Genomic DNA, 12148 nt, shown 5'->3' with positions numbered 1-12148 from the left:
CTGTTATTTTTTTCTTCCCTTTTTTGTTGTTCTTTACAAGCTTTAAGTTATTGTCATTGACTTCATTTTGATCTTAGCCTTGAAGATGTTGAAGGGGTTGATCAGTTGCGGTGGGAGGATCAGTAGAAGATAAGGGTATATGTAGAGGGTGGTGGATCAGGATCCTCAAACACCCCTAATCCTGCTGCAACGGAACTTGGTATTGAAGTCTCTCAAACCTCCCGTGATAGAAGAAACGACGAAGAAAAGATTTTTTCAACTTTGAGTTGTTGAAACTCGAAAATTTGAATTGTTCGTTATTTTTTTTTCGAGAATTTGATTTGTAGTTCTGGAGAAAAATATGTAGATGAGAAATCTCCTTTCCCTTTTTAAAAATTAAATTCAATGTAGAATCAATTAACACCAAGATTCTCTCCTTAATTTTAGGGAATATTCTGCCCTTTTAATGCCTAATAGTCGAATGGTACAAAATTTGTAGGCAAAACATGGACTGGGCGGGTAATTAATAAACAATGCACATTTTTAGTAATAAGGTTTTATATATGGTATAGATAGGAAAAAATCCTTTATACTTAAGAGATAAGTTCAATAGGTTTGTTTAACTCCATTAATTATTCTTTTGTATAAATCGAAGTCGTTTGGAGGAGATTAAGCAATTTTGGAGCAGTATTCTTATCTCGAATCGAGGTAAGTACAGACTTTTTGACCTCTAAAAGAATTTTTCCTAAAGCAATTTTGGAGCATGTTGGGTGGCTAGTTGTTACAAATATTATTGTTAATATGAAGCCTCATAACTTTTGAACACTGATTATGTGTCCAATAATATGATTCAGGCAACTCCAAAGTATATACAAAACCGACTGGGAATTTAGATTAAAATAAATTAGATTTCTGGTTGTTTTTCATGTTATATTAGCCGCCGAGTCACCGGTATCCTATTCATTACTTTTTTCTCCTTTTTGTCCTATTTTTTCTTTTGCCATTTGAGTTGGGTTGGCCTAACTGATTGAAACTTGCTTATAAAATAAGAATTAATAAGTATTTATTGCAACATATTGGGTCGGCTGCAGGTGGATATTCTGAGGTGCATGGCGGCTTCGACTTCGGGGAAAGGAACGGAGGGGGCACTTCGCTGTTGGACTTCGCCAAGGCATTTGAGCTGGTGATTGCGAACTCAAGTTTTTCGAAGTGGGAGGAGCACTTAGTTACTTTCCAAAGTTCGGTGGTGAAGACCCAGATTGACTATTTCCTCGTCAGGAGAGGGGATAGAAGGTTGTGCGAGGATTGCAAGGTTATCCCAGGTGAGACCCTCGCAACACAACATAGGCTTTTGTGATGGACGTTGGTATTATAATATGGAGGAAGAAGAGGTTAGTACGAGGTCGCTCGAGGATCAGGTGGGGCGCCTTGACAAAGATAAAGTCCGGGAGTTGGAAGGAAGGTTATCGGCTATGGGAGCTTGGAGGAGTTATGGGGACACAAACACTATGTGGTCGACGACGGTGGACTGTATAAGGAAGGCGGCGAGAGAGGTGTTAGGGGTATCTTCGGGTTTCTCTGGTGGCCACAAAGGAGACTGGTGGTGGAATGAAGTTGTCCAAGGCAAAGTGGAAGCGAAGAAGGCAGCGTACATGCAGTTAGTAGGGAGCACTAGCGGGGAGGAAAGGAGGATGAATAGAGAGAGGTATAAGGTAGCTAGGAAGGAGGCGAAGCTGGCAGTCACGGAGGCAAAGACAACGGTTTTTGCTCGCCTGTATGAGGAACTGGGTGACAAAGGTGGGGAGAAGAAGTTATTCCGACTAGCTAAGGCGAGAGAGAGAGGGGCTAGGGATCTGGACCAAGTAAGGTGCATCAAAGACGAGGACAACAGAGTTTTGATGGGGGACAACCAGATTAAGAGGAGGTGGCAGACCTACTTTCATAAATTTCTAAATGAAGAAGGAGATCATGATATTGTGCTAGGTGAATTGGGAAATGCCGACAATCTCCATGACTTTAGTTATAGGCACATTAAGGTCGAGGAAGTAATGGAGGCAATGTGTAAGATGAGTAGGGGCAGAGCTACCGGGCCAGACAAAATTTCAGTTGAACTTTGAAAGTGTGCGGGTAGAGCAGGCTTGGAATAGTTAACTGGGTTATTTAATGTTATATTCAAGACAAATAGGATGCCAGATGAGTGGAGGTGGAGTAAAATGGTCCTGTTGTACAAGAACAAATGTGATATCCAGAGTTGTAATAATTATAGGGGTATCAAATTACTGAGTCATACCATGAAAGTTTGGGAAAAAGTGGTAGAAATGAGAGTGCGAAGGATGGTGTCTATTTCAAACAACCAGTTCAGTTTCATGCCGGGGCGTTCTACCACAGAAGCTATCCACCTTATTAGGAGGACCGTGGAACAGTACAGGGATTGGAAGAAAGATCTCCACATGGTATTTATTGATCTGGAGAAAGCGTACGACAAGGTTCCTAGGGAGGTTCTATGGAGTTGCTTGGAGGCGAAAGGGGTGCCAATTGCCTACATTAAGGTGATCAAAGACATGTATGATGGAGCTAAGACTAGAGTTAGGATATTAGGAGGTGATTTCGAGCATTTTTCGATTGTTATGGGGTTGCACCAAGGGTATGCGCTCAGCCCGTTCCTATTTACCCTGGTGATAGATGCACTGACTCATCGTATTCAAGGGGAGGTGTCATGGTATATGCTATTTGCTGATAACATAGTTCTGATTGATGAGACGCGAGGCGGCGTCAATGAGAGGCTAGAGGTTTGGAGACAGGCCCTTGAGTCTAAGAGTTTCAAGTTGAGCAGGACTAAGACGGAATACCTAGAGTGCAAGTTCAGCATCGAGCAGACGAAAGCGAGGGTGGACATGAGGCTCGACTCCCAAGTCATTCCCAAGAGGAGTAGTTTCAAGTACCTTGGGTCGGTTATTCAGGGGATTGAAAAGATCGACGAGGATGTCATACACCGTATAGGGGTGGGGTGGATGAAGTGGAGGTTAGCGTCGGGAGTCCTATATGACAAGAAAGTGCCACCAATACTAAAAGCTAAGTTTTATAAAGCAGTGGTTAGGCCTGCCATATTGTACGGGACCGAGTGTTGGCCGGCTAAGAACTCACATATTCAAAAGATGAAAGTAGCAGAGATGAGGATGTTGAGGTGGATGTGCGGGCATACTAAGATGGATAATATTAGGAATGAAGCTATTCGGGAGAAGGTAGGCGTAGCCCCCGTGGAGGACAAGATGAGGGAAGCAAGACTCAGATGGTTCGGGCACATTCTGAGGAGGAGCATTGATGCTCCGGTGAGGAGATGTGAGTGACTAGCTGTGGTGGGCACGAGGAGAGGTATAGGACGGCCCAAGAGGTATTGGGGAGAGGTGATTAGGCAAGACATGACACGACTTAGGATTACTAAAGACATGGCCCTTGACAGGAAATTGTGGAGGTTGAGCATTAAAGTTGTAGGTTAGGAGGTAGTTGTGAATATTTCTTCGGCGCATCAGAGTGAGACTTGCCAGTTAGGTTTTAGTTTTAGAATGTTAGTGGTTTCTACTGATGCCGGTCTTTACCTACTGGTTATTGTTTACTTTCCATCTATTTCGTGTTTTTTGTTTTATATATCATTGTTATTCTATTATGATTCAATTAATAATACTAATATATTGTCTCTTGTCGTCTTCTTGAGCTGAGGGTCTCCTGGAAACAGCCTCTCTACCCCTCAGGATAGAGGTAAGGTCTGTGTACATACTACCCTCACTAGACCCCACAAGTGGGATTACACTGGATCGTTGTTGTTGTTGTTATTGCAACATAATTTTGAAAATTGAATACGATTTTATAAATACTTTATGTTTGAACAAAAATACTGAAAATTTACAATAAATATTTATATTATATTTGGTAAAGGAAAAATATCACTTTTTATATTAAAATGCTTGAAATATCTTTAAAATTATCTGTAAAAATCTAAATCAGTAAAAAACAGCATTTTTACAAGACAGTGAGTTGGGGTATTGTTTGGGATGGATATTTGCAAATTCACAAAAAATGAATAAAATAGTAAAAATTTGGTAAAATTAGAAGTGATTATAAGCCGAAACATTATAAATTTGATGGTAGAGATTTATACTTTTAACTGAATTAAACTTATAATTATTTAACTTAAAAAGAATATTTTTAATATTTATTGAACCGGTAATATCTCTTTAGGGACTCGCCTCGGCTAACACACGAAGTATTTTGTCATTCCTAAATAATTTAAGTACTTTTAAGAAAATTTTATAAGCAACTTTTTCGTGAAGATATCTGGTTCACCAAGTGCCATGATGAACGTTTTTCAGAACTTCTGAAAAATTGAACAATTTTTTCAAGAACCAAAAATTTCCAACCACTTTATTTAATTTTAGATACTTTCTTAAATAATATGTCCAAACGTCACTTTTATAATTTTGCTAATTTTCTTTTTTGTATTTTATGTAGCATATTATTAAGACTAGTTCAAGTTCCCTTATTTAGCTATCAACCAAACTAATATTTCAAATTTACAAATAAAATTATTATAAATGACAAAAAGATTACATGAAAATTATATATATATATATATATATATATATATATATATATATATATTAAAGCAAGAAAGTTACCATATATAATTGACATTATGGTTAAGCCAAGTGGCAAGCTAATAAATGTCAATAGTATATGATAACTTTATTCTATATTTGACTATTTTAGTTAATACAAATATAATATATAAGATAATTTTGAATTTATAGATAAAGTTCTAAAATTCGAATTTAAATCTATATATATATATATATATATATATATATATATATATATATATATATTAAAGCAAGAAAGTTACCATATATAATTGACATTATGGTTAAGCCAAGTGGCAAACTAATAAATGTCAATAGTATATGATAACTTTATTCTATATTTGACTATTTTAGTTAATACAAATATAATATAATATCTATATCTATATATCTATCTATCTATCTATCTATCTATATATATATATATATATATATATATATATATATATATATATAGTTAAATACAAATATAATATATATATATACAAGATAATTTTGAATTTATAGATAAAGTTCTAAAATTCGAATTTAAATCTATATATATTAAAGCAAGAAAGTTACCATATATAATTGACATTATGGTTAAGCCAAGTGGCAAACTAATAAATATCAATAGTATATGGTAACTTTATTCTATATTTGACTATTTTAAATAAATACAAATAATATATAGATAAAGCTCTAAAATTATATACGGAATTTGAATTAAAAGATAATTTTGAATTTATAGATAAAGCTCTAAAATTCGAATTTAAATTAAAAATATAATTTATCTTTTTTTATCATGTTGTCATACTTAATTTGGTTAATAAGCATGTTAGGAACTTTTTTTTTTTGTAATTATTTAAATACTACTTCGCCTCTAGCAAAAAAAAAAAAAAAACTACTCCATATAACTATAAAACTCTTTCACATTTAAAATCCTATAAGTATAGTTCTTTGAAACACTGTAGCTAGATTTGAATAAAACAAAATTCTTTTAAAATAATTATAATATATAGGTTACACGTCTTTCCAACCGAGAGGTTGTGAGTTCGAATCTCCCCAAGAGCAAGGTGGGAAATTCTTGGAGGGAAGGATGTCGGGGGTCTATTTGGAAACAGTCTCTCTACCCTAGGGTAGGGGTAAGGTCTGCGTACACACTACCCTCCCTAGACCCCACTCAATGGGATTATACTGGGTTGTTGTTGTTTTGTTGTATATAGGCTACACGTCTATGTTTATCTAAATAACAAAAAAGAGTTTACAAAATCAAATAAATATTTACTTACATATATAATAAAGTAAACATACATGCTGGAGAAAAAAACATCACAAAACCAGTCAATATTAAAAAAAAAATTCTTCTTGAAGAATATTTGTTTGAAGAGTCAATTTGCATAAATGGACATCAAACAAATAGCCAAAACTTTGGCTCTACAATTGCTATCATTAATTTAAATTTAGCACATTCAAGGAATTAAAAGGTATAAGCTGAAACCCCTTCATTTAGCTGTAGTCAAACCAATATTGCAAGGATATAATATTTTTTTCGTTGAAGAATATTAGTTTTGAATCATTAGATTATGTGAAAGGTTTTTTTTTCAAACTTAACAAGAGATAAATTGGTTTCTAATTGATAATTTCTATAGCGACTTTTAAGTGTAACAAAGAGTTTATATAAAAAAAAAATTGGTATGACGTGAAATATTTTTTTTAAAATGTAAACAAATTATTTCGAAAAAACTCTTTACTTTTTAAATTCAAATATAATAAAAAGATAATATATTTTTGAACATAAGTAGAGAGTTTTAAAATTGTTATAATAGAAGTTATATAATGGATAAACTCAAAAAACCGAAATCTTATGGAATATTTACATAATATTCGGTCATATTTATTGTTTGATTTTTATAGCTAATATAAATAGATGATATACCGACAACACACGATTATACACATATTATATATGGATTATATATAAATTACACATCATTCAATTTTTTAATTTAAGTGGTCGGGTAAGAACCTATTTAGGCTGATTAGATAAAGCCAAAAGAAAAATATGAAATAATTTCAACCAAAGACTAAAAATATAATTAAAGTTCATATGTAGACAATTTTTATTAAAACTCATCCTTTTATAGTGAAATAAATTAATTTTTTGTAACAAAAGAAATAATGACATAAAAAATAAGATAAAAGAAAATATATATTGAAAAAATTGTTAGAAAAAATCTATATCGTGTCAACCTTTGTGCTTTGCTGTAAATATGAGTTATTATTTCGCTTTGTGGCTATTTTTAGGTTCCAATGACACCTACGAGAATAGTGCAAAAATAAAATTATCACTACGAGAAATTGAGAAAATGTTAGTCTTTTTTTCATGTAGCGTTTCTTAATTAATATCTGACGATTATCTATAATTATTTAGAAGGTTTAAATGTTAAGGCTATTTATATATAATTCAAATAACTCAGATATTTAACATGGTTAATATCAAATATCAAAATGGAGTAAAAAAAATTCACTAGCTAAAGATTTTTTATATTTTTAGATAGCCAACTAAAATGAGTTTTGAATTAAGAATAATATTTTCAATTACATTATTATAAAAATAATTATTATTGAAAAATAATGTTTTAGAAACTGAAATTTTAAGAAAGAAATATTTCTTAAGAGATATCAACATACCAAATAAGAGTTCAAGTAATAGTAAAAGAGTTAAGTCTTATCCAAAGAGTCATTCATTGTCTCAACATTTGATTGTTTTGCCATAAATATGAGTTATTATTTTGCTTCCTGATTATTTTTAGGATCCAATGACACCGGCAAGAATGATATCAAAAAAGAAAAATAGAAGAAATGATTTTTTTCCCCATGTAGTTAATATCCAATGAATATCTATATTTACTGAGAAAGTGTAAATTTTAAGATTATTTACATACAATCCAAATAACTTAAATATTTGACATAATTAATATCCGCGCATCCGCGCGGGTACTTATACTAGTTTAAGAAATAAAAACATAAATTTATAAAGTATCGGGCCGGCAAAGATTATATAGTGGAGCACCACCAATTAATCCATATGTACGAATATATGGTCTTTGAGTTTAACTTTTGTGTATCGATAATACTAGATAGGCGAGCACGGGCCCAACAAATTGAACACTCCCATTTGCAATTAATTTTGAGTAAATTAAAAATTTGGTATATTTATCTTTGTATATAATTACTTAGTCAATATGCAATTGAGCTTTATTAAAATGAGGTAATTACACGCTGAGATTCTCAAGGGGCAAAAAATTGATGGTAATTACATGATGATATTTTGAATTCATGTTTTTTCTTTTTAAAATATATTAATAAATAAAATAAAAAACTCTTTTCTTTCTCACAGTTGACTCTAAAAGTACTCTTTCTTGCTCCTGAATTCTCAATCCTATTCCAAGCACGCCTTTGTCTTCTTACTATTGCTCCTTAATATTTGTGTAAAGTGTCCGTGTTTAAAATTTTAGTTTATATTCATCCTTAGTCAAATTTAAAGGTTTTAGTTCTTTGTTATAGTTGCGTTAGTATTTTTTGTGCGCAATCTTAATTTTCTTTTTTCTCTTAATTTCTTTGTACATTTCCCTGAGTTTTTCTTTTCCACCTTGTGAGCTTATTCTCATAATTTAAATATCTATTTTATTTAATTGTCTCTCATCTTCTATACTATTAGAGACATGGGCCCAACAAATTGAACGCTCCGATTTGCAATTAAGTTTGAGTAAATTAACAATTTGGTATATTTATCTGTGTATATAATTAATTAGCCAATATGAAATTGAGCTTTATTAAAATGAGGTAATTACACGCCCCAATTCTCAAGGGGCAAAAAATTGATGGTAATTACATGATGACATTTTGAATTCATATTTTTTCTTTTTAAAGTATATTAATCAATAAAATAAAAGATTATTTTCCTTCTGAAATTTGACTCTAAAATATTCGTTCTTGATCCTGAATTCCCAATTTTATTCAAAGCATGCATTTGTCTTTTTACTATTGGTCCTCAATATTTGTGTAAAGTGTCCATATTTAAAATTAATTTATATTCATCCTTAGTCGAGTTTAGAGATTTTAGTTCTTTATTATAGTTGTGTTAGTAATTTTTGTGTGCAATCTTAATTTTCTTTTTTCTTTTAATTTCTTCGCACATTTTCCTGCGTTTTTCTTTTCCAACTTATGAGCTTATTCTCATAATTTAAATGTCTATTTTTTTAATTGTCTCTCATCTTCTATACTATTAGAGAATTCATTTATCACAAATAAAAATTTTCGTAATACAATGTTGTAATCTATCATTATCAAAAAAGTCAAATAGATAAGAATATTACATTAACCTGCTTAATTAATAAAATAGCTTCATAATACTTCATCTTAAAATATTGAAATGCTACTTATCATTTCAGTTTTTCATATTGCTATCGTATGTTTAATTCATTTTATTTTTATTAGCCAATTAATTGAATAAAAATCTAACTTTCGAATAAATATTTTTTGTTGCTTCTAAAGTATTAAGTTTTGTATGTTGTTTTATTAGATGGAATTTGTAAGAAATTAATTTAAAAATATTGATTTTCTGTTTGTTTCAGAAGTTAGTCAAATTAACCTTAAAATAAAATTTATAAAGTAAATATTTAAAATTAATAAATAAATAAGTTGTGTAGACAATAAATTTTGTTCGAGAAAATAAAATCAAGACCGAAAATATTGCAACAATTGTAGTATTTTATTTCAAATAATATGAGTGTACAATCTCTATGAATCCTCTGATTCTACTTTTCAATAGTAAATAAATTCAAGGGCCTTTGAACTTGATCTTGAATATGTATTTGTTGCCTCAAACGATGATCTTGTTCTTGAGCTTGAGCTTGATTGCTTCAACTTGACCTTGATTTTTTCTTCGTTCTTGAACTTGCACTTGATTTCTTGAACTTGAACTTGAAGCCTGAAACTTGTGGAGGAATTTGCAGCGTTTGATCCACGAGCTGTTTCTTGCTTCTTGTTATAACTTCTGGTGTCTTTTCTGAGTTATGAAAACCCCTATTTATAGTTGTGGAAGGAAAGAGTTGTGATAAGAACAAACTCTTTCCGACCAATCAAATTAAAGTGTGACATGACTGCATTTGATTGGCCAGAACATGTCACTTGCACACGTGGCGCGATTTCATTGGCTTTTTAGCGCGACTGGACATGCCTTGTCATTTTGACACGCGGCATGGTCCTATTGGATCTTCCGCTTGACTTGGGCGCGCCACGTCATTTGACACGTGACACCAAACTGGGCCTCTAGGAAGATGACATCTTGGGCTTAATGAAGTGGGCTCATCACTTTAGCCCAATTAAATGGGCTAGCCCAATGGATTAAGACTTATTTATTTAATCCATATATATTGAACTTATATAATTAATTCAATTATATTAGCCCATAATATCTATTCGAACTAATATATTTAACATATAGTCCAAATAATTTTATTGAATTTAAATCCAATAAAATTTAAATGCTTTCAAATTCCCCCTACTTCAAGACTTGTTAAGGTGTAGACTTGTCGAAATCGAATCGGGCCTTGAAGTACTACTTTAACGCTCGTTTAGGTTAATAATAATCTATGCACTATACTTCTTGTATGCCCAAAAATGATAATAGACCAATATCTTAGGCCACGTTTGATAGGAGCATGTAGAAATCATTTCCATGTTAATAATATTTGGTAGTACTTTGGTATGTTGGATTTTAAAATGATTTCAAGCACTGTAAATGCTAGTGCCAGGAGATCAAGGGATAATTGAAAAATAATAATAATAATTATTATTATTATCACTTCAACATGCCTTTTATTTATTCATTTTAGAACAATCTTACGGGCCCTTTAAAGTTAATTTTCTTATAGAGATGATCTCATTCTTTGACTGGATTGAAGGATAATATTTTGCAATAAGAATTCTTCCATCATGAACTTAACTTAGACACGTGGAACCTACTACTCAAGTAAGAATTGAAACCAAAAGCTTTTTCTTTCATAGCAATTTCAATCACAATTGGACGCTACTAACCAGTTCCAATTCAAAATGGAATTGGAGACACCACCGTCGTTAGCCTGCCGAGTCCATATAGGAGAACAATTGTGGCAACAATCCCACATCGGAAAGAAGTTCTCGGCAATCGCTTTGCAAACTCTATATAAACCCCTGTGCTCGTATTTGTTTAGTATCAATTTGCAATATTTGCAAAGCCATATTGAGTCTAGTTTTGCGGACTCGAAAGCATTGACGCGACGGTAATTTCTTTTTTTTTTTTTTCTTTCTTCTTTGTTGTCTTTTTTTTTTGTAGGTCAAGCGAGAAAGATATGTTCTTCAATAAGATGATTCACGCATAAAGAAGATAATCTTGGGGTGTAAGGGGATGGGTACTCATCCCTGCCAAAAAATCGGAGGGATTACTATCATGGCCCGACTACCGGAGAGATTACTCTCAAAATGGCCCGATTCTTAGAGAGATTACTCTCAATATGGCCCAATTCTTGGAGAGATGACTCTCAAAATGGCCTGATTCTTGGAGAGATTACTCTCAATGTGGACCGATTCTTGGAGAGATTACTCTCAATGTGGCCCAATTCTTGGAGAGATGACTCTCAAAATGGCCCGATTCTTGGAGAGATTACTCTAAAAATGGCCCGATTCTTGGAGAGATTACTCTAAAAATGGCCCGATTCTTGGAGAGATTACTCTCAAAATGGCCAGATTCTTGGAGAGATTACTCTCAATGTGGCCAAATTCTTGGAGAGATGACTCTCAAAATGGCCCGATTCTTGGAGAGATTACTCTTAATGTGGTCAGATTCTTGGAGAGATTACTCTCAAAACGGCCTGACCATCGGAGAGATTACTCTCAAAATGACCCGACTATCAGAGAGATTACTCTCAAAACGACCCGACTATCGGCGAGGCCTACTTAAGTTGAAAAGAGACTCATATGTCCACCTTAAGATTGGAAAGTTATAATTTTTTTAAGGACAAACCCACGAAGAGGCCAACTTAAGGTGCAAAGGGGCTCATATGTCCATCTTAAGATTGAAACGTTATAGTTCCTCTTAAGGACAAACCCACGAAGAGGCCAACTTAAGGTGCAAAGGGACTTATATGTCCACCTTAAGATTGGAAAGTTATAAAGCTTCAACTTGAAGACGACATCGACTTGAACACTTGGAGAACTTTGAAGATTTGGCGGACTTTGCAGACTTCAACTCGAAGATTTGGAGGGCTTAAACAATTCAACTTTAAGATCGGCGAATTTGAAGACTGAAACTTGAAGACCGACGAACTTGAAGACTTCAACTTTGAGACTTGGAGGGCCTAAATATTTCAACTTGAAGATCGGCGAATTTGAAGACTTCAACTTGAAGACCGGCGGACTTGAAGACTTCAACTTTGAGACTTGGATGGCCTAAATATTTCAACTTGAAGATCGGCGAATTTGAAAACTTCAACTTGAAGACCGACGGAGTT

At 33.0% G+C, this 12148-nt stretch overlaps 1 protein-coding gene across 1 annotated transcript; it reads left to right on the top strand.

The window, feature by feature from the left end:
* Positions 1–1355: 1355 nt before the first annotated feature.
* Positions 1356–2096, top strand: LOC138886124 (uncharacterized). The gene has a single exon (XM_070167158.1). It carries the CDS (start codon positions 1356–1358, stop codon positions 2094–2096), a length of 741 nt encoding a protein of 246 aa, XP_070023259.1.
* Positions 2097–12148: the final 10052 nt, after the last annotated feature.

The sequence above is a fragment of the Nicotiana sylvestris genome, chromosome 2, assembly GCF_000393655.2.
Source record: "Nicotiana sylvestris chromosome 2, ASM39365v2, whole genome shotgun sequence".
Classification (NCBI taxonomy): Eukaryota; Viridiplantae; Streptophyta; class Magnoliopsida; order Solanales; family Solanaceae; genus Nicotiana; species Nicotiana sylvestris.
Note: the sequence above shows the minus strand (reverse complement) of the source record. Positions and strands in the feature narration are given on the sequence as shown.

Bases quoted from the DNA above. Each gene is read 5' to 3' on its own strand.
- LOC138886124 (XM_070167158.1), top strand. From the start codon at position 1,356: ATGGAGGAAGAAGAGGTTAGTACGAGGTCGCTCGAGGATCAGGTGGGG.